The sequence below is a fragment of the Penicillium rubens genome (genome assembly GCF_028828025.1).
Source record: "Penicillium rubens strain IBT 27055 chromosome Unknown utg000003l_segment0_segment0, whole genome shotgun sequence".
NCBI lineage: Eukaryota > Fungi > Ascomycota > Eurotiomycetes > Eurotiales > Aspergillaceae > Penicillium > Penicillium rubens.
The window spans coordinates 3,268,994-3,290,580 of NW_026890601.1; the positions used below are offsets into that span (position 1 = coordinate 3,268,994).

Genomic DNA, 21,587 nt, shown 5'->3' on the forward strand with positions numbered 1-21,587 from the left:
GTAGAGGGGAACTCGCCAATGGGGAATATCGAGGCTCCCGAGATTCCAAGACTCTAACCTAGTCGACGCCAGTGAGAAACTCTCGGACTGGATTTGAGGGTCTTTGAGCGCGGGGAAAAAGTGGGTTGGCTTCTTGGGATGACAGGTTTTGTCTATATAATAGCCTGTTATAGCCTGTTATATTGTTGGGGGACTCACGGGTACGGATATAGAAGTGTGTGGGAGTACAGGGTACGTGTTCATCGAGGATACTCTCTTCTTTAAGGAAGTACATCGTGTACATACAATGGAGTACGTATTCCTTTTCTTTTCCTTTCTTTTCTTTTACCCTTTTTCCTTTTTTTTCAAGCTCACATGAACAAAACCAACTGGATCTGCGCTTCGGCTTACCCTCTAGGGATATCCCGCCAGGCACCACATACCAGAATGGCGCTTTCTATCGCCCGAATGGGCGTTTTCACCGCCAAAGAACATTCTTGGAATGCATTCGATGCATCCAGAGCCGGATGATGAATGTACTCTGGTCCACTCTCGTCCGAGTGGACTTTTGTTGAACCCTCAACTTGGTAGGTATGCCGGCATTCCTGGTGCACCTACCACCTCTTACTTGTTAAGCTTGTATGAGTCGTAGACCTATTCCAGGAGCTATTACAGAGCTATTACAGCTTATAGGGTTGGTATCGGCTTTGCAGAGATGTCCTTCATAATACCCTGTTCATATGTACGATATAGCATCTCAATGTCACTGCCAATGCCAATGCCAATTGTCACTCGGAATACTGGGATACCGCAATTCCCAAGTGGAGACATCATGAGACTCGAAAAAAAAAAAAGATCTACAACACGAAAGGGGCATCCGGACTCGGATCTGCTGTCAGATCCAGGGGTGTGGGGTCAATATATGTAAAGGTCTAGGTCATGGGGTGTTCCTTTGAATATGCATCTTATATTGGGGTTCTAATTATGGGTATCTGATGCATTCGGATGTTAATTGGAAATGACGTGATTCTTATTATCTTATTATCTTATTCCATATCTAATACCATTATTATAGAGCCTCGATGAGTATATACAAACTGTATATATACGTGGTGGCACGGACTACGTGCTCGTATTTTAGTCTGACTTTGGCTTGGACCGGTGCCGAGGTCAACCTTGGAAGTTAAGTGGCTGACCGGAGCAATTTGATTTCTCCAAGGTAGACGGAGTAATCAATTTCCGTACAGGACTACGTACCTACCTATGTACATGTAGGTACCTAAGTGGTTAATAAAAGATCCAAGGATCTGGGCAATGGCGTATCCTGTTGAAATATCCCATTATACTATCTGATGGAAAACACTAACCAAATACAACTGTGCATCCAGGGAATAAAGTACCCTACTCTCAACATGTAAAATTTATGCCTTATGACACGTAACTGTAATGATTGGTGCCTTCTTTGCGCTCAATGTATTCCTTCTCGATCAATCTAGAGGGGGAAAACAATGTTAGACAATAACCAAGGACGGTAGTAATGAGGATACGTACTTCTCAATCTCTCCCTTAATCTCCGGAGGTTGAAGAACACCCCGGTTCTTAGTAGCACTGATAACCTCTTGAATCAGGTCGACGTGGCTGAGAGTTTTGCGGCTCTTCATAATGCGTACGATGGCAGCTTGCGTCTCGAAGTGGCGATCGGCCGCAACCCGTTCGTGCGTCGTCTTCGTCTCCTCTTTAGTCTCCTTCAGCTGGATCTGGTTGATCTTGATGCGCAGTTGCTTGTCGCTGAAATTCGCGTTGTACGAGAATTGGTCGCTGGAGTTCACCTCCTTACCCTTGGGGTTCTTGGATAAGACTCGGTACTTCGCGCAGGCAAGAGACTGCAGCGTTCGCTTCAATTCCGGGTCCGCTGTGTCATATTAGGGATTGTTCGGCTCTTTGGGCGCTGTAGATCCACTTACACAATCCGGTCGCTTCTTGGATCTGGGGGTACTGCATGCTCTCGCCATCGGGTACATCGTTAAACAGTAGCAATACAATCGCCTGGAACGAGCTGACCACCAAATTCTTCTTGCCTTGAGGGAAGTTTGCAGTCAGCTGACAATGCGCCAGTTGATGTTTCCAGGTGAGCTTGCGCCCTGTGTGCTTGTTGTGGTAGAACGTCTCGAATCGGTTGATCGAGCGCGCAATCTTCGGTGGAATCCGTACGGGGACATCGGGATATGTCGGCCAGGAGGCGGCAGAGAGCACGTTGACTTCGAATTCGAACCGGCCCTTCCGCTCCTCCTGCTGTGACCGTTTGAAGGCCGCCATTTCATCATTAGCAATGTCCATGTCGTTAAACATAGACTCGAGGTTATGAGTGAAACTCGACCCGCATTCTGATCGAACGTTAGACAAAGCGCACAAAAGTAGGGTCTCCGATACGACAAACCGTTCTTCAAACGAGCTAACATGCTCTTTTCCGCATCGTTACTCGCGCTTCGTTTCATCAAGAGACGCCGAGCAAGGTCGTTCTTGTAAAAGGCTTCAAAGACAGCCTTTCCATGTACAAACCGGAAAAGGTCGAGAACTTGATCAAGCTGTCGGTCAAGCTCTGCATCATCAGACATCAGGCTTACTTCCTCTGGATTACGGCCCGGTGGCAGCTTGTAACCGCCCTTAAGCAGCCTATCCACGTATTTGGCGATCATTTCACCCGACTTGGGGTTGTCGGTGCCACCCGTAGAATCCATCTTCTTCCCACGGTTCATAAAGGCACCGAAGGCTTCGCGGACCGCATCGCCCAACTCCTCGTTCGACTCAAAAGCACTCGTCCAAATATCATCGACCTTTTGCTTAAATTGGAGCAAGTGAACGACCATATCGGTCTCCCTTTCTTGGTCAAACACGATGGCCTCACCCTCCTCGATGACATACTTTTTAAATGCAGGCTTCAATTCGAGAGTAAGGTCTCGCCGGTCAAGCAAGCCATATAGTTGCTTCAAGGCGGTCTTGTTGCCGGCTCGCATCAAACCAAGCACTTCGTTTTCGCTGGTCAACATGTCTGTTCGCTGTGTAACTAGAGTCTCATCCAGGAGCTCCGACAGCTTCAGCTTCGTGCTTCGGTTGAAAGAGAAAAGCCCGCACCGTTCTACTTCACGTTCGATCAACTGATGAGCATGCTCAACGTATGCAGCCAGTGATCCTGCTGCTTGTTGTTGTGCCCACTCCTTCACAAACTCCTCGGTCTTGGCCATGAATAAAGGCTCGAAGTCGCTGCCATAGACATCAAGGTCGTGGAAGAGGTCCATGGCATCACTTAGCAATTTTGAATCTGTCAACGCCTTTGTAGATCCGCCTCGATCCGCCTCGATCAAATCATATGCTCCTTTCAAAATTTTTGGCTTCAGACTAGCGTCGGAAAAGATGTATGACCGGAATTGAATCAATCCCATTTCACGGATCACCGGCTGTTCCTTGGAATGCAATAGGAATGACTGGTCGAGATAATAGAAGATCCAGCGAATAGTAACCTGGGGGAGAGGAAAAGTTAGCGGTGGACTCCATTCATGATATTCCCTTGCCACATACTAGCCTCGAGTGCCAGGCCGACCATTCATCAATCACTGCCCGCAATGTACGGACATCAGTGCTACCTCCTGCTCTGGTAGCAAGACTGGTGCACATATTCCCACTGACAAATTCTCTGCAGCGATCCTGAAGCTTCTTAGCCAACAAAGCTGCCCGCTCCTGGCGGCACACATTCTCTCCACCCTTGTATAGCTCTTCCAGCGAGCTGTCGGGTTTCCTGCCCTCAAAAATAGCCGTTAGAGCCGCATCCAACTGCGACCACACCTTATCGAAATATGATTCCTGGTTCAGCCGCGGTCCGGTCCGGAGGTTCTTGACAACTAGCCTTTTCGCGCCGGTATGAGGAGAAAAGTTGTTTTGGCGGGCGTTGGCGTTCAATCCTTGGGATCTGATGGGACCATTAGGCCCAGAGAATCCCCGACCAGGTGCGCCATTCCTAGGCGGGGAACCGGAAATCGGATGCATCTTATGCGGAATTTTGGTTGAGGGAAATCGTGAGGGAGACGACAGACGAGAACGCTTATTGGTTTGCGGATCAAGGGTGTCGGGTGAATACCTCTGGGAGAGGAGCTCGGAGATGGTTTGTTGCGATCGCGACGGCTCCTCCTCAAGCTTCCTCTTGCCGCTCGATTGCTTACCGCTCTGCTCGGTATCGCCTCTCGAGTTCTGTGGCATCTACCCGGTTCAGCCCGACTGGGTTTTTTGAATCACCCTCAAATAAGTTGGAGATGAAGAAGAAAAGTGGATTCGGAAGAGGGGAATTGACGTTGGGCTTTGGCTCCGCACGGCGATAAGATACGGACCTTGGAGAGATGAACTGGGCTTTTATAACGCTTATAACACTGAGCTTCTACTTGTTTTCATTCGATGACTTTCTATGTCTAGTTAGATATATCCAATGTATACCAACCTTGCACATCTGCCTCACAGCTACGGAGTACACCCGCAGCGTTGCAAACAGTACACCATACACCGCTAACCCGTTACTCTATATGAAAGCTGCATCCCTCGCACTCAATCACCTTTGTGACATTAGTCTTTTAGTCTTTCACTTACCCGAAGCAACATCATACCAGTAACCCGGTTCTACAACAGTTTGCCATGATTGGCCCCCAAAATAGATTCTGGTCCGAAGGCCAGAACTACTACAGCCCAAGGGGGAAAAGCCTTCGTACAGGTGGAAGGCAGTATTTTCATATGTCACGTTGAATCAAGATATGTCCTGATTACTGGTGCCCGGTTCTTCAGAGGTAGATAATACAATGCAACGTACATTGAAGGTTATTATGTAGGTCATGGTACGAAGTCAAGTAATGCAACGCTTGTAAGTACACGATCGTCAATGTTAATGTCCACATGTTTTTGATGAAGCTTTGTCTTTTGAAGAAGAGTCTGAAAGTGCATAAAGGGACCATAAAGAAGACGTAAACTCATAAGAATAACCAAGGAAAGACCGATCAATCAACACGCGGAGGACTCCTCGATTTCTTCCCCATAGGACTGGCGCTTGTTCTGAGAATTTTCAATATTAGCTTCTTGCTTCTGTTTCGCCTACTGCACTATGCAGCTAAGTTGATCAAGGGTGACATACGATCGTCGGCGTTCGCCTTCTTTCCGGAACCCTTCGATGATCTTAGCCATCTCTTTGCGAGACGCATTGGCATCCACCTTCCGTCCACTGAGACTCATACTCACCTTCTCATGTGCGCTCGCCATCAGCAACCGCTTCATGAGAAGATGCCGCATGTTCATACACACGTATACGCCGCAGTCGCTGCCGCCGTCTTGCTGGGGCGAGTCGTTTAGATGCAGGAACCTAATGGGCATGTTTAGGAGGTACCCGAATTTGCGAGTCACCGTGTCTGCCTCCCAGACGTTTCCTTGGTATAGCGAGTCGTAGTGGAATGCGATGCGGTCGACGACTGAGATCAACAGGAGGGACCAGTGCGTGCCTCCTTCTGCTTGGGAGACATTGCGGCAGTCGTTGATGGGGAGGAAGACATGGGTGGCTCGACTGAAGTCCGGGAGGGCTTCGCGGAGGGTCCGAGGATCTGGGGTTTGGAGGATCATGAATGACATGCTGGGGCGGAGAAGGATGATATTGGAGGTCTGGTATCGTGAAAGGAATTCATGTTCAAGATATCTAGAGCAAGAAAGTCGGAGATCAGTGGCATGTTCGGTACTGCGAAATATGTCGGACCGACTCTAGGGACTTACTCCTCCCAAAATGAGATGATCTATGACAAATTAGCTCATATGTCCCAAGCCAAAAAGGATTATCTCGCCATTCAAACCCACATTATCTGTGAGCCAGTCATTCTTAAGAGTTTGCATGTCCTCTCTTGTCACTGCATGCTCGTTAGCCACTCAGAACCTTTTCTCGCTTCGGAGTTGGTTTCCTACATCGCACATCATAATCTATGAGCACCCAAAGGCGAGCTGTAAGTATACTGTCTCCGGATAACTAAGGCAGCTCGTCTATCGTAGATACTTACAACTCAAAAAGGCGTCATCGGGGTTCAACTGCGCAAATCAGCACTCGCGCCGCTAATGCCCCATGGGGCCAAACTCACCTTATCACCAAACCGCCCGCGCACCCTGCGCAACATGATGGCAATAAGATATACGCGTTGACGATGATCACAAACCGGAGGTCAGACCACTAGAATATGAATATCGTGAGAGCCGTGGCAAACAAAGCTGTACACTGCGCCACAGTCGAGATCGCGCAATATGTGCCAGGCTCCTCAGATAGCCAAGCTAGACCCCACAATCGCGATAAACGGGGCAAATCTTTGTGCACGAGTTGAGTGTGCAGGTTTTCCGCGCACAATAGGGAGGAGAGACAACCTGCAACCTCGTTTATGTAGTGGCGAACAAAGCTAGAGGCGAAAGAGACGTCGGCAATGTCCCGCGTAACAGACTGTGTGTACCCCGTTTCTGCACTGGAGTGGAAGTGGGACCGGTCGGAGCCTCGGGATTGGGCGGCGCTTCGGAGAGGGAGCCCGTCAGCCTTATGCTTATGGGTGGCGGAGAAGAGGGAGGATGGTTGAATGCTTGAATGCTAATGCTAGTTCAATTGCGCTTTATGGACAGTCGCTGGTCGAGGAGAATGTCAAGGAGTATGCCAAGGTTAGGAGTAAGTAGATTAGGCAGTGGAGGGGAGGGTTAGGCCGAGGCTACGATTTTCCCTTGGAATGATGCAATTTCAGATGCAGGAACAGGACGTAGCTGCGAAAGCACAGGAGTGACAGATCCTCAAAGGTACTGGACTCAGGCACTCAAGGGTCGATCAGGCTGCGTCACATGTAGAGGTCACATGATGCTGCATTCTCCTTGGAGTTCTTACAGATTTCATTCTGTCTGATCAACTCAATGCCTTTCTCTACTTGTATCACCAGTTGGAAAGGAACGATGCGTACGTACATTATGAGTCATTGCCGTATCTAAAAGTCAACGGTCCCAGTTCTTCCTATCATCGTATAGTCTACATGTGTGATGTTGTCCGATATCTCTACATATATATTTACATGGCTTGAGGTACATAAAAGGCCGCTATTTAGTTCAAGTGCTGTTGGAAGCGGTTCACTCAACAGTACAGCTGACCCTCAAATAATTTCCCGATTGTTGTACGTACCCCCCCCTTGGCAGACCACAGATCAGGGGGATAGCGCTCAGTAGGGTTCCCTAAATCAGGCATCCGCCAAGAACTCATGTGTGCCTTACTTCTTTCATTAGTTACCTTACGATCGATAATGGGCCTCGCCAATCTGTATTTGCGAAGAACTCTTTATACAGAACATTTCATGTCTTTTTTTTCACCGGTAGAATGTATCTTTTGTTGAGACCATACCAACCCATCCAAAAGAGCTCAATATCGCAGAACCTGGCAGGAAATCACGTGATAAATCACTCTCTTGCGTGAGAATTGCGACGCGGTCTTTGCCAATGCAGCATCACCGACAACCGCCACGTTTCAAATGGCTTTTATACTCTTGTCGCAGACACTACGGCGATTCCTATCAGTATGTTATAGTCTCAAGAACTGGATTGAGATTGCGTTGATTTCTCCTTTGTCACGCCTGATCTACTGGCCCACTTGTCACGATATTGAAGCGGTATAAGTCGAGCCCGTCCCTTTCTATCGCAAGAGCTTCCTGACCAATTACATAGGGACCTCAATACGATTACGAAGCAAATGAAACTAGACACGGAAAGGTCGAAACCATTAGCAGAGATGCTCAAGGACAATTTATCTCTGGTGGGCTAACTGGGATTGTGGAACTCCTTAGTGATGGTACCGTCATTAAATCGCCATTTCCTGACGCTGAAATGGAAAACCACATCCTAGACATTGCCAAAGAAGCCAGTATCTATGATCGCGTTGGCCCACATGAGAGGCTGGTACGGATATTGGATCACTCTAGGGATGGCCTTATTCTTGAGTATATGAAAAACGGTGATCTCAAAACCTACCTATAAGCCCAAAGCTCGATTCCGATAAGCCTAAAACTGAAGTGGGTATACCAAATTGCGCAAGCCGTCTCTCTCCTACATCATAACGGCATAATCCACTACGACATTAAACCGCGGAATTTCCTCTTAGACGCGACTCTTAATATCAAAACCATTAACTTCTCTGGCTCTTCGCTAGACGGGTCTAAACCGGCCTCTGGTGAGGGAACTCGATTCTATCTCCCACGACATTGGAGAGACCCACCTACTGTGGCTACAGATCTGTTTGCGCTCGGGTCGACTCTTTACGAGGTTTTTCAGGGAACCAGTCCCTACGAGGAGATCCCTAGCGATCAAGTGGAAGAATGTTTCAAGAGAAAGGAGTTCCCTAATGTTTCTACTATTCCATACAGACAGATCATCAAGCAGTGTTGGTTGTCCCAAGTCGATTCAGCCGAACATGTGCAGGTTTTCATGCGAGATATAATTTGCAGCGAGCTCAACGCCGACTATATCCCTCATCTCGATGGTTTAGACATTGCTCGGGGTATGTTGTGACCAAGCGGGGTATCCTTATGATAGGGACAGTCGATGTCGGTTTGTCTTGCTTTGAGGTATCGATTGAAAGTTATGGTCGTCGTGTCGTATGATGTTGGACAGCCACGATAATGCTTGCGGAATCTGCCTTCTACCCAGCGTAGAAGATGCCGAGTAGCTCCTAGAATCCAGGCCAATACATCCAAGACGCGGGACCACACTAGTTTCACAACCACGGGTTATAGTTTACCGGTAAAAACTACCGAAGGGAGGTTATGTGATGGCGTATGGAGTATTGGGGCGCTAAAACCTAAAGAGGCAAAACTAACCGGATGCAGTAATTCACAGGACTAAAAGGCGCTTTTCGCCCCACAGCATCTGAACATGGAGATATACGGCAGTCAGTGGTGAAGCCTTAGTTATCATCGTTCGCTCGAGAGCCTTTGTGTATGGGCACTCGGGGGCTGTGAATCCACAAAATGCCGCACTTCCCTCGTATTTCCCTTGTACCCTGATCTGCTGATGATTAGTTCATAACAAGGCGGAGTGGGGCTGCTGCGGATTGGTCACAACAGCAGTTCAGCTCAGCTCAATGACAGTATTAACACGCCCCTTTTGGGTTGAACCTGTGAATTACTGTCGTCACGAGCAACCCGCCTCAGCAGCAACAACAACAAGTTAATGTTTTGAATTAGACACAGGAGTCTTACAAGCTCCTAATTAACAGTTTGGAAAGATGGCAACACGCACTCCGCGGCACTTGAGCCAAGAGCAGACATCCCAAAGGCCTGCTCCACGGAGGAGACAGTGGGCTCCTAAGAGCAAGAACGGGTGTGCAACTTGCAGGTGAAATATGTGCTCCATGTGCCGATAATCAGGAAGGCTAACATCGCCGCAGAATTAGAAGAGTCAAGTGTGATGAAGAGAAGCCACATTGTCGACGATGCGTCTCAACGGGTCGAAAATGTGATGGATTTGTAGAACATATTCGATATTCGCCACCTCAGTGTGAAGAGCATCGACATGTTGATTTCTTCGGATTGACATGCGACAATGTTCCTCCTACCGGTCTGCCGAGCCGTGACTGGCGCGCATGTCGGCAACCTTTGATTGAAAGCCTGCCTGCCAGGGCGGTCGCAGGTCGATGTACACACATTGGCGAGCGGGCCGAAGTATTTCCACTGCAGTATCCTTTGGCAGAATCGTGGAATGACCACTGCCTGCCTCTCGTCATGAATAAGTTCTTATTTGACATGGCTAAGAGCGTCTATAATGCCATCCCCTGTGTCATCTCAAAGGCGCACGAAAGGTCTGCACTTTACCTAGTCTGCAATGCCGTTGGGTTTGCTTATATGGCCAATGCAAACCGGTCTCTCGACACTGCCATCAACCGATCGAGGGCGTATGGAACCGCCCTAGCGGCCGTACGTTCGGCCGTCCGGGGCCCTCAACAATGCAAGAGCGACGATACCCTATTAGGAGTCTGGCTATTGAGCCTGTATGAGGTAAGACACGGAAGTCAGAGATTGTCCGGATTGCGTTTCACTGACACGCATGCCATGAAGCTCCTATTGGGTGCACGAGAAAGTGCCAACCCCGTGGCCGAATATTCAGGGTGGGATATCCATAGCCGCGCCCTGACCGAGTTGATTCGCCTGGGGGGCACGGGGCGTTTTGCTAGGCGCGATGGGCGGAATGTGTTCTGGATTGTCTTCAATACTGTGGTGAGCCTAGCCATTACAAATTTCCCTTTATTATTCTAATGACAGTTGTGTTAGCAAACCCAAGCACTTTTGACTGGCCAGAAGTGTCCCAAGGAGAGCTGCACATGGATTCGTGACATCTACGGACATTGTGACCTATCAGAACATACAGTAGTTCGAGCCAGCATCTTCGCCTACCACTGCAGCCATATTTGCAGCCGTATTCGTCGACTGGTCAGCACAGGCGATCTTGATAAGTTGCTATCCAGTTCAATGTCAATCCTGCGAGATATTGACGGGGTGGAGAAAGCAACGTATCCATTATCCCATGAGAGACCTATCACGGATTGTGTTATAGACCCGCCATTGACACCTTACACGGCCCCGGATCGCATAGACTTACGTTATGTCGGTGTCTATACCTACCAAAGCAACTGCAGGATGCAACTTTCGTGTAATGCCAGGGAATTCCTGCTGCACGCATCCAGGGCAGCTCCTTGTACTCCTCAGCAGCGGATTATCTTCACCCAATATCAAGATCGCTGCGTTGAAGAATTTCGGGCTGTTGTGAACAAGGTCTTGTCCGTCATGATTATAGTGCTTGATATAGACTCTCTTACCATATTCGATCAACTCAAAGGACCAGGACATGTCACAAATTTGTCTCGCATTGTCGACTGGCCGGACGCAATCCGTGTACTGTGGCCGGTGGTTCAATGGCCGCTACGATTGACTGCAACGTGCCCTCTGTCTTTGGATTGGCAGAGAAGTGCGGCAAACAAGATATTGAACTCGATGAATGAGCAACTTGGGATCATGCGATCCCTAGGAACACTATATTCCTCGGCATGCATGTTCCTTAACCGACGCATGGACAAGGCTTCCTCTAGCAGGACAGTGCCCGTCTCAGGTTTCACCCAAGAGATTATCGAGGCCGCGCAAGCGTTCCACACGGCGGTTGAGTAATCACTTGGCATCGAAGTGATTTCTCGATGATTGATCGGATCATAAATAAGCCAACTTTGGTCATCCGAAGAACTTGTAGTATTGGTTGATTTCCATTGGTGTTCCATGATTTGCCATTAGCCCCGGGACTCATTGCGCCCCCTAAATGAATGGGGCAATGGGGGTGTAAACTACAAAAATTCAGGATGCTAGTGAGGATGCTAACCGCAGCCTGGGCCTTCCTTGGAATTCTAGCCCAAATAGTCAAAGAATGGAAACGTACCCAGATGCCCGGGAACTCTCTATCTAAACAGCTGAGCCCAAGTTTTAATTGCCCAAGTTAATGCAGATCCTATATAAGATTGAATGCTTCCTAGTTCTGCGGAGTCGATGGCACAGGGGAGTCCCAAAGGTTGAGACCGCCCTATTTTATGCAAGGCACAATTGAGTTGATTGGTCCACTCGTTCAAGCTGACATTGAAGATCTTTGGAAGGCTCAATAGGACTCCAGGGTTGATTGGCCTGATCGTTTAAGTGGACCCTACCTAGGTACCTCCGATTCCAAGCCCATCATAGCACTTTAGCTTGATCACGCTCACAACTCAAAGATGCATAACGCCGCACCTTTCCCGACAAAGGCTAGATGCTTTTCAGCAGGATCGTCAGCCCCAGCTAGAACTCAAAACAAGGAGATGAAAGATCTTCAGGACTTTTGATGCAATCGCAGGGCTTCCGTGGTAGACTTGGATCCGCTCGTCTGCTCCAGCATTATCCACCCGCTGACAACGCTGCAGTCCTCAGGGGAACCTTGCCAAGTTTGGCCAAAAGTCGAAGCCGTCGTGCTGATCACAATGACAGATATTCAGCTGCCATGACTTTACTGCGCCTCAGGTCCTTTTATCGAGCATCAATGCCATTCTCGGTTGACATCTCTGAGATGTGAGCGCAGATCTCAATAGCGCGGCCAGAGAAGCCTGGAAGTGGCATTTCTTTTGCTGTTATAGTTATGTAATTTGTCAGGCTCATGCGGGTATATAAAGGTGCCATCTTCCACCGTCCTTAACCGACCATAACTAGCCAGCACTTTCAGTCCCAGGACTTCTTTACCACAGGCGCATTACGATCCCTCTTACACCCTGAATTCCATTGCACATAACCATGAGAATTGCAGCACTGTTAGTTGCAGCTGGTCAGCTGGCTTGTGTCTCAGGCGCTACTATTGTTCGCCGTGATGATATATTCGATAACCCTACCTGCGGCATTGGCGGCCGTGACATCTTCCTACATCACGGCGACCTAGAATCAACAGTGGAGAAATTTGCTAGATGGGTTGAGGCAGGGGCAGGCGGTCTAGTGGCAGCTGATGGCAAATTCCACGATAAACTCTCGGTACGTGCTAGCAAGCGTTGAATATAGTCATCTTAACCCTGTCCTTGTAGCTATATTCAGACCAGCAGGAACTAATCTGATATCAGTATGATGGTGAGAGCGTCACTCTCTTTGCCTGTGATTACAAGTCGCATGGTGCAGGGAGTGTTATTACCGGTAGCCTAGTGCGTGGAGCGCTGGGTGCGGGTGGCTTCCTTGACGAACAATGCAAGAACGACAATGCTGGGTATGAAAGCAGCAATGATCTCAACATTGGTCGCACCACCGTACGTTGAGCCGCTCGATGAACCTGCCCTCGTTCGTATGTGAATTCTTTGAAGCTAACATAGGCTTACCCTGGCTCGCAGAAGGGCGATCACTTCTGCTAAATCAGCTAGCTAGAGACCGTGGCAAAGTGTCCACATTCTTGGTGTTTTGTATGGAAACGACTACCGTTACTTCGTTTTCACATGAAGTAGGATGCGGAACACTATGTGTTCGGTCTGACATGGTTTTGCTGAACACTACCTTTAGCTGCGATAAGGCCAGCCACAGAGTGACTGGCTTGTGAGGATTGGCTGCATGGATTCTCTGGTTCCTAGAGGCCTGAATGCCTGAAGTTATTTGCGTTGTCCAGCAAGTGGACGTTTCATTCGTTTTCTCTCTCAGTATGTTACAGAGTTTGAGGAGATAGATACACTTTCTCTCCTTTCTCCTTTCTCTCTCTTTGGCTTAATTCTTATGTACCAAATGGGACGATCTTGAATTCACGCCGCATTATAACCAAAGCCGGAAATTGATTCTCTCAAGTACATCCCATTGTTGGGCAGCATTGCATGACCAACGCCTGCTAAACATGAGATCATGGGAAATATCACTCAACATTGTTCGCAGATGGTGTCTTTCGGAAACTCCCAATGGCCAGACAAGGTAGACTATCAGTAGGCTGCGTGGTTGGCCCCACAGCACCTTTAACCTACAGTCGCGCAATGATCTGGCGTGCGGACAATCTTTAGGGCTGTGTGATAAACACCGAGCGACGCCTGGATATACGGTCAATGACCTCAATGAGTATCAGACGTTTAATAGTGATGAATAAGGTGAAGTGATCTATAACGATGAACCACATGTTAGATGGTAGATTAACAGTGTAATAGCACATAGGGGACATATAGCTCTCGAAATAGTTTCTCGGCGATGTCCGAGGCTGTGTCTGTGAGGTTGGGGTAATCCTCAAAGATGAATATAAAAAATATCTCACGAAGACGACGGCATAGGGAATTAACAAACTAATCCGCTTTGTTATTATTACAGGGTACCATCTAATATCAGCATCAAACACCGTGAAATAAAATATCAGACTTACTTAAAAAACAACATCAATACCGTTAAAGCCCAAATTGGTAAGTTACAGACATGGCTATCGTGTAACTCCCTCTTACAAGCCATTTCAGCTAACCCAAAAGATAAGCGTGTTTTGACTCCAGGGCTGCCAAGACTGATTCTTCCCAATTAGGTTAGACAACTATGCAATTAGGGAAACGACTATAACAATGGCCCCGGGGGTTCACCATCTCTCTCCTCCTTCCTCTTGCCGAACTTGCTTCATCTGTTCGCCAGCACAGTTCCCCTCATGTCCCGCGCGAAGCTTGGGGCCAGATGCCCTTCCTACAGCGACGTCATCCTTCCAATGCAGGACCCCTACATGACCCAGATCGTTGATGGAAGAAAGAACTACGAATTTCGGAAATACCGTCTCAGACCCAGCGTGAAAAGAATCTGGTTCTATCGGACTGCTCCACACTCCAGCATCACGCATGTCTGCGAAACGTTGCCCGCCCAGACGCGGCATCCTGGTGATCCTCCACTCGAAGAAAACGGGCTGGGTAATGCCGAATTCAACAATAGGCACAAAGACTGGGATGGCTACGATTTTGCTTACAAAATGGTTACGGTCTGTGAGCTCCGGCAACCGATCACGTTGAAGGAGATGAAGGAAAAGCATGGGTTCAAGTTGGCACCGAGGGGTCTTGTTTATTTACCCAAGTCGATTAGCGATAGTGTCGATTTGAATCAACAAAATCTAGTAGGAAAATCGAGGTTCGGTTTGCTGTTGAGCCTAGCTAATATATGTCCAGTTGCTCGATAGGAGAAATTAGATCCTTTGGATACCTCAGATCTTCCGGTAATTGTGATAGGAAGTTTTCTACTTGGGGCTGATGAGTGCGAGCTTGAGAAAAGGACGAGGCAAATGTTTAAGGCTCGTCCGAACAGCTAGCTATTGAAGTAATAAGTATGCCCATCCCCCTTATGATACAGACAGGGTCTTCTCCACAGTAGCACTGCTTTATTCGCCAGTGAACGAGTAAGGCCGAGACTTACGAATAGACCAGTCCACTACATAAGTGATTGTATAAGTTACATTTTACCTACCTAGGTACCTACCTAGGTAGGTAGGTACCACTCCAGGGCTCAGCTAAACGAAGAAGGCTTTTTCAATGGTCGTCCGGCGATTATACTTGCTGAAATTGCGGGGGCGCCTCTATATTATATATGCAGAATTAATCTTAATTCTACTAACATAGCCTCTTTAGCTAGTTTGAAAGTTGAGTTATGCTCAATAAAGAATTGCAACTGATATAGGTATACAGAGTTCAATATGATTTAGATAAGTTTCAGGTTTTATTAAAGAATTTTAATTTCGTAAGAAAGAGGGGTATCTAAACGTGCATCCCAGAGCTCCAGTAGAAGAAGAGGGTCAGACCCATGCGCTGAGATGGGAAGGGGAAGGCAAATTGAACAAAGATCAGGTAAAAGCAACGGGAACAAGAGCAAAGCAACTGAGATGAACAGAAAAGAGAGAACCATAAATCATCAGGATGAGATGAATGAAGCCAAAGCAGATCAAACAACGCAGCAACATTGCAACTGTAGTTGCATTTGTTTTGCCCTGGTCTTCAGGAGGTATTATTTTGAAATATGAAGACAAATCGGAAAGAAATCAAAAAAAAAAAAAGAAAACATGGAATATGATCCTGTAATATCCCGTTAGTATGAAACCTTTGTGTCTTGTTTTCTGTTTTTCATCGTTTGCTTGCAGATCTTTGACAAAAGCACCAGGCGAATACACCTAAAACCATGGCGTGAATTGTTGATTCAGCTGCCGAGTCGGGCAAAATGCTTGTTCCAGATCCACCCAACTGTCCCAGCGGCATCGTCCTGATTGCGGGCAAGCCAGAGCTCGCCCTTCTCGCCGATGACGTCGAAGATATCCCCGGAGGCATAGGTCAGATAGGGATATCCGCCCTCGGTGCGAGAGTCGATGTTAAAGTCGTAAACACTCGCTGCGCAGAACAACGGAGCAGGGCCTACGGGAGGGGGGCTGCGTTCAAAGTGCCCATCCACGACAGTATCACTTGGCACATCCGACATGGGCATGGCGGACGAGAAGAATCCCGAGTATCGATCAGTCGGGGAGGTTGGCGCATTGCTCGAGTGCGAGGAGCTGTTGATCACATCCTCAAGGAAAGGCGTGTCAAGGCTGAGTCTCGGCAGACTTGGGAAAGGCTCGACGTCACTCGTCCTCGCAGGGGCCGGAGAGCTGATGGCTTGTTGCAGCAATTGATTGGGGGTGTCTGGGACGACTCGGCCAGACATAATGGAATCAGCCCGGTAACGGCTGCTGCGGCTAGAGTGGCTTTCCATCTGGGGAGACTGGAATGATTGGCTGCCGACGCTGAAATCCCGAGAAACGTTTGGAGAATCACCCGTCATGGACCCGGGCCGCGCATTTGAGCTGTTCACCGTAGAGGGACGGCGAGGCGACATAGGGTTTTGCTGCTCGCTGGGTGAAAGGGGGACCAAATTGAGCGAATGGGCCATCAGCGCCCCGTTGCAAGAGCCTAGCTCCCCCATTCGCGCCTCCATCAAATGGTGATCACTGTTGAAGTCGCTGATGAGCCTGTCGAGGTCATTGGGGAACAATTCCACGTGAACACCAATCTTTTTCTGTAGAATACTGTACCAGACAGTTTGAATTTGGACGAAATTTTTCAGACATGCCGTCATCAGTTTCGTAGTCAATGCATATAGTTTAGGCAATTCATCCTTCAAAGTATCATTCAAAGCCAGGAACTGCTCGCCCTGCTCGGTGGTTTTCTTGTCAGGTTTGTCGCCGCGGTCCTTGATGGCTTTGTAGCGTGCATATTCCGGGAGTCGCTTGTCGCGCTTCCGCATGACTCGCTGGGGTGCATTGTAAAGCCCCAGTAATTCAACCATTGGATCGATGACCGTTTTGCGGACGACAGCAACCTGCGATGATCATTAGGATTGTTCAAAATATAAAATATGACACAACTTACATGTTCTGGGAGAGCAGTCGTCACAAGTTCCTGAACCGTCATCTTGAACTGATGCCACTTGCTCTCCAATTGTGGATATGGAGAAGGGGACATGCCAACAACCTCTTCGATCGAATCGGCATACTCATTGAACTGGTTCACGTAGAGTTGCACATCCCGCGAGTAACTCTCAGCGTCACGCATGACAACCTGCAATTGGAAATAGCCGTCGCTAAGCTTCTGTGCTAGCGAATCATAGGTTTTGTCTTCAAACAGGTCGGAAAGGCCAACTTGCTGTCTGAACTTCTCCGTGCGGCGACCAAAGGCCTTAGATAGACCGGCACGCACATCGGACTGGTTGCGCTTTCGGCCGACAGCTTGACCAACAAGGTCTACTCGCTTCTTCAGCTCGTTGATACGATGAGAGACATTTGTGACCTCTTCAAGGGCATTGGCAATTGCCGCTCGGTCTGGATGGTCGTTGGGCGTAGAGTCCAATAGGTCGCGGAGGATAAGGGGATACTTCAAGATTCTTTGCACAGGTTTTACGAGCAAAGAATCCAAATCCCAAGCGGTAGTGAGATCCATAGCGCCCTTCTGGCATTCGCTCAGCCAAAAGCCAACTTTTGAATTACGCTGCAAGACCTGGAGTTTCTTGTTTGCGGCATCATGGTTCTTCAGGTATTCAGTGTACACCTTTTCCATATCCGCCATGTGCCCGACAAAAACCTGACCGACAGAGGTCGCGCGATCCTTTTCGAGCTCCGACATTCCTGCAAGCTCAGCCACTTCGTCACCTGATGGAGTAGTGGACTCAGGAGGCTGATTTTTGCGCTTTCGCTTGCTGGTCCATCGTAGAGTCTTTGGCATGACGTAGATGCTTTGAGCTGCTTGCTTGAGATCACGCAAGAACTTGTCGGAGAAGGCCGCGACTTGATCGGAATTGGCGAACAGAACCTTGACATCATCGGGATCCAATACCGTGAGCGAGGTGCTCTTGTAGATGTCCTCAATGATTATCATATCATGCCCAAAGGTGTGTTCCGTATCGACAAGTTCTTTGATTATGTGACGCCGCTTCTTGAGACGTCGTTGTTCTGGAGAAGGTGAATCCTTCCGCTCAACCCGAATAGTTTGTTCAGTGGACGGAACAAGTGAAGTAGCGGAGGAGTCAGGGGCCGCGGGGGATTGAATAGACTCCAAATTTTGGAAAGAAGAGTCCTGACTGCTGCCGGGGCTGTGCCCCGCAGGTCTAGGAGCAACCTGGATACTGCGGTCGAATCCAATGTGGTCTGAGGGCTTAAGCGGATTTTGAACTCCAGGAATTTCATTATCAGTTTGATGCGTCGATGAGGGCGGAAGGAATGCTGATGAAGGAAAAGCACGAGACTCAGTCTGCTCGTTGCAGGCTTGGATATCAACGGAGACCCCTAGGCCATTGTTCGTGTTTGATGCGCCAGCGTCGTGGGTTGTCGAAGGCACTAGGCGGGGTGTGAGCACCCCTTCGGTGCGCCTGCCGTCAGTTTCGGTGTCAGGGGTCATAGCATCATCCTCAGCCGCGATCTGCATCCAGTCCATGATGGAGGGAGATGCATGTTCCCAATCATCACGCCCAACCAAACTAGCTGTATGTGAGTGTCTATTTGAGACATTGGAAGCCTTGTATCCTGGCACGACAACCGGATCGTCAGTCAGACTATCGGGTCGTCCATCTGTACGTGTATCTGAGGGATGAGATCGAGGCTCGGACGAGGGGTAAATTGCTGAGCCAAGGTGGTGGCCCTTGCCTCGTGTCAACTCCTCCAGATAAAGCTGGGTGACACGCTTCGAATCCCATCTGCCTAATCTAGCCAAGCTTGGTGGAGTAGAGAAGGCATTCGGTCGGAACTGCTCAGATGCCTGAAGTGTGTGCGGTCCCATTACGCCGTGATCCTGAATTGGAGGTGGTGATTCATCGTCCGCTATTGAGGCCGGCCTTGTTGAGACAGCTGAACAAGTTTCAGTTGGTGGTTCCGTTTCACAGCCTCGTAGCAGAGAATCATCTCCACTCTCGGAGCAATGCTCGTCACAGGTGGAATGTTGGTTTTGTCCAGTGGACCATGAACTCATGCTCCATCGATTGTGAAGATGAGTCCCATTTTGAGCCGGGTGCGTTGATGCACGCTCAATCTCTTGAGTATTGGTGCTACTAGACGAATTGTAGTAGGTCGTATCTCCAAGCATAATCTGGATGGACTCTCTGTCGTCGTTCTCTGAAAGACTGCAATCAGGTTCGTCGCATGAGTCGTCGCTCGGGCTGCATTCTCGGATTTGCATTATTTGATCCAGAATGGTCCGATGCGAGACGCTAGGATTGCGCTGCAGCAGCCCGGACTGCGGCTCCGGATCAAAAGTAGTGATATGGGTATCGTCGGAGTCTGACGTGGCACCCGATTCTGTCGGGTCCCCATTGATGGGCTGTCCTTCACCTGAAGTCGTTGGATTCACACCCTGTGGGAGGCCAAGAGTGGGAGAGTCCATTGTTGTATGGGGCGCTGCCATATCCGATGCCGGTAGGGCAGTGTTGAGGTGTAGCTTAGGAACGGCCTGGACGCAATTTTCCTTACAGTCAACCGAGCCGGTCGACTCTTTGACTATCGTGGCCATCTCATCAGGTGAGGGTGAGTTGGTCACAGGTAGGGTAGGGGTAATTGTAGGTTCATCCACTGATTTCTTGAAATCTTCATGCGTCTCCTGCTCTCGCACCAAAGCGCGTCGTCGAAGCTTTGCGGCAGTTGATCCGTCCGGTCCTCTGTCATTCTGATTCGCTTGAACGCCCGAGTTGATTGAGTGTCGGTTGATTGCCTGTTGAATGTGCCGGCGGCGAGCGTCAAAATCGACCTTGCCCAATTCAGGTAATTTGCGGTCAGGACGAGACCTCGAGTCGCTGTGGGTGGCTTGCTTTTGCAAATTCAAAACTCTATCTCCAATTTTGGAGCGTGGGGAGACCGCGGCACCATGTGACACGGGTTGTCGGGGTCGTGAACTGCGCAACGGAGGCGACTTTTTAGGCGGTGGCTCAGCTATGTAGGCCTGAAGTCTGCGACTGGATTCAGACAATTGATTGCGGGTTCGGCCGATTGTTAGATCCCGTCTACCATGCGAGCTCGTCGCGAACGAAGCGGGATCTTCTGCTGGCATGCGGGGAGGGCTTTGTTTAGGAGACGGAATAGGGAGGCGGCTGCTGCCCTTGGGCGGAGAGGTAATGGCAGCGGATCGGGTACTGAAGGTTGGATTGGATGACGGTGATAAGCTTTCGGGACCGGAAGCAGCGACAAGACGGTGCGAGGAGACAGGAATGCGAGATTTAATTCCGGAGTTTGGACTGCCCGGGGGCGATCCATGTCCGGGCTTGGCCTGCCGCAAGGGCGCAGGTACTGCCATTTCGGGACTCCACGGTTCTGCAAGGGGCTTCCTTATTTTATCCAAGTCACTCTGAGCTCGGCGATGTTTGCCGGTGCTATTTATCCCGGGATTGACTGCTTCCAAAGAAGTTGTGTGTCCAAGATACCATGCAGTAGGTGTCAGTGGGGATCTTGCAGGATATTGATCGCGATGCTCAAGGTAGGCTGGGTTTGGGCTTGGAATACTTCCATCCGACCCGCGGCGTTGCTGTAGACGCGATAGGACTCCGTTGTTAACCTGTGTATTGATTGGCAACAATTCACCAAACAATGGCCGACGAGGATGCGACTCTGTGATCCGTTGAAACAGGGGCGGCGGAATGGCACTCTTTGTGTCTAGGGGTGGACCGAATTTATCTGCCTCTGGCGACGATGGAGTCGAATCAACGGGCGCTCGAGGATTGCTGGTGATTGACTCTGGTAGAGAATCACGATACTGACGACGCCGTGGCAACACCCGATTTCGCTCTCCGTCGGCACTTCCGCACGGGCTCGGTGCCCTTGAGGTTGGACGAGAAGCAGATGGCAAAGGGAGGATTTGATCGGAGGTTTTGTTGAACTTGTTGACAAGATCTTTGAACGATGGCTGTCGTGACCTTGGATTTGCATATAACGGGGGTACGTTGGCCGAGGGAGCTCCTAATGTTGGAGAATCGGAGGTTGAACGATATGGTTGACGTCTAGCGCGCGATGACTCCAACACGTTTGTTGGCAGGGGTGACACTTTGTCACCGACTATGGGATAGTCGGCCGCAGCCATGCCCGCTCTTACATCGCCGTACCCCTCTCTTACATTGGATGTCCCTGGCAGGGATCCACGCTGGCGATAATAATCAGCAGGGTCTGGAGACTCCCGCCCGCTACGATCTTCCAATTGATCGCCCGACGACAGGTGATTCGTGGAAGTGGAGGGATTATGGGGTCGAATGAAGCCCGACGGTAGCGGAGAATACGTGGTCGATGATTGTGCCTGAGGGGAGAAAGAGACGGTCGGCGAGTCATCTAAAGAAGTGGTAGTGTGACCATTGGCAGATTGGCCAAATGCCGGGGCCGACGATTGTCGCCCAAACGGAGGGTCGCGATACCGGACATCAAAACCCTGCTCGTCACCGCTAGACATCTTGCATGCTTCAGGCCGACAGGTCGACGTGGACTGGTCGCGGCCTTTCGATTCTGGGCGGACTGAGCTGGTGCGTTGTTCCGGGATGGTCGCCCAACGGGAATATCGCAGGTGAGTCGAC

The 21,587-nt window shown here is 49.4% G+C and overlaps 6 protein-coding genes across 6 annotated transcripts; 3 read left to right on the top strand and 3 right to left on the bottom strand.

Annotated features, from left to right (window-relative positions):
- Nucleotides 1–1,407: 1,407 nt before the first annotated feature.
- Nucleotides 1,408–4,230, bottom strand: N7525_007460 (cullin family protein; the record flags this gene model as incomplete). Its single annotated transcript, XM_061214110.1, has 5 exons — nt 1,408–1,471; nt 1,531–1,891; nt 1,944–2,363; nt 2,417–3,497; nt 3,556–4,230. The coding sequence occupies 5 exons, from the start codon at nt 4,228–4,230 to the stop codon at nt 1,408–1,410; spliced, it is 2,601 nt and encodes an 866-aa protein (XP_061068541.1).
- A 782-nt stretch (nt 4,231–5,012) lies between these two features.
- Nucleotides 5,013–6,164, bottom strand: N7525_007461 (Ulp1 protease family protein; the record flags this gene model as incomplete). The annotated part of the gene is made up of 6 exons (XM_061214111.1): nt 5,013–5,067; nt 5,147–5,698; nt 5,773–5,792; nt 5,854–5,903; nt 6,051–6,078; nt 6,129–6,164. The coding sequence occupies 6 exons, from the start codon at nt 6,162–6,164 to the stop codon at nt 5,013–5,015; spliced, it is 741 nt and encodes a 246-aa protein (XP_061068542.1).
- A 3,119-nt stretch (nt 6,165–9,283) lies between these two features.
- On the top strand, nt 9,284–11,216 carry N7525_007462 (Zn(II)2Cys6 transcription factor domain-containing protein; the record flags this gene model as incomplete). Its single annotated transcript, XM_002567864.2, has 3 exons — nt 9,284–9,378; nt 9,446–10,271; nt 10,326–11,216. The coding sequence occupies 3 exons, from the start codon at nt 9,284–9,286 to the stop codon at nt 11,214–11,216; spliced, it is 1,812 nt and encodes a 603-aa protein (XP_002567910.1).
- A 1,137-nt stretch (nt 11,217–12,353) lies between these two features.
- Nucleotides 12,354–12,952, top strand: N7525_007463 (uncharacterized protein; the record flags this gene model as incomplete). The annotated part of the gene is made up of 3 exons (XM_061214112.1): nt 12,354–12,584; nt 12,671–12,850; nt 12,932–12,952. The coding sequence occupies 3 exons, from the start codon at nt 12,354–12,356 to the stop codon at nt 12,950–12,952; spliced, it is 432 nt and encodes a 143-aa protein (XP_061068543.1).
- Nucleotides 12,953–14,196: 1,244 nt separating this feature from the next.
- On the top strand, nt 14,197–14,722 carry N7525_007464 (uncharacterized protein; the record flags this gene model as incomplete). Its single annotated transcript, XM_061214113.1, has 2 exons — nt 14,197–14,649; nt 14,702–14,722. 2 exons carry the CDS (start codon nt 14,197–14,199, stop codon nt 14,720–14,722), a joined length of 474 nt encoding a protein of 157 aa, XP_061068544.1.
- A 997-nt stretch (nt 14,723–15,719) lies between these two features.
- N7525_007465 (putative Rho guanyl nucleotide exchange factor) lies at nt 15,720–21,466 on the bottom strand (the record flags this gene model as incomplete). Its single annotated transcript, XM_002567866.1, has 2 exons — nt 15,720–16,874; nt 16,925–21,466. 2 exons carry the CDS (start codon nt 21,464–21,466, stop codon nt 15,720–15,722), a joined length of 5,697 nt encoding a protein of 1,898 aa, XP_002567912.1.
- Between the last annotated feature and the right edge of the window lie 121 nt (nt 21,467–21,587).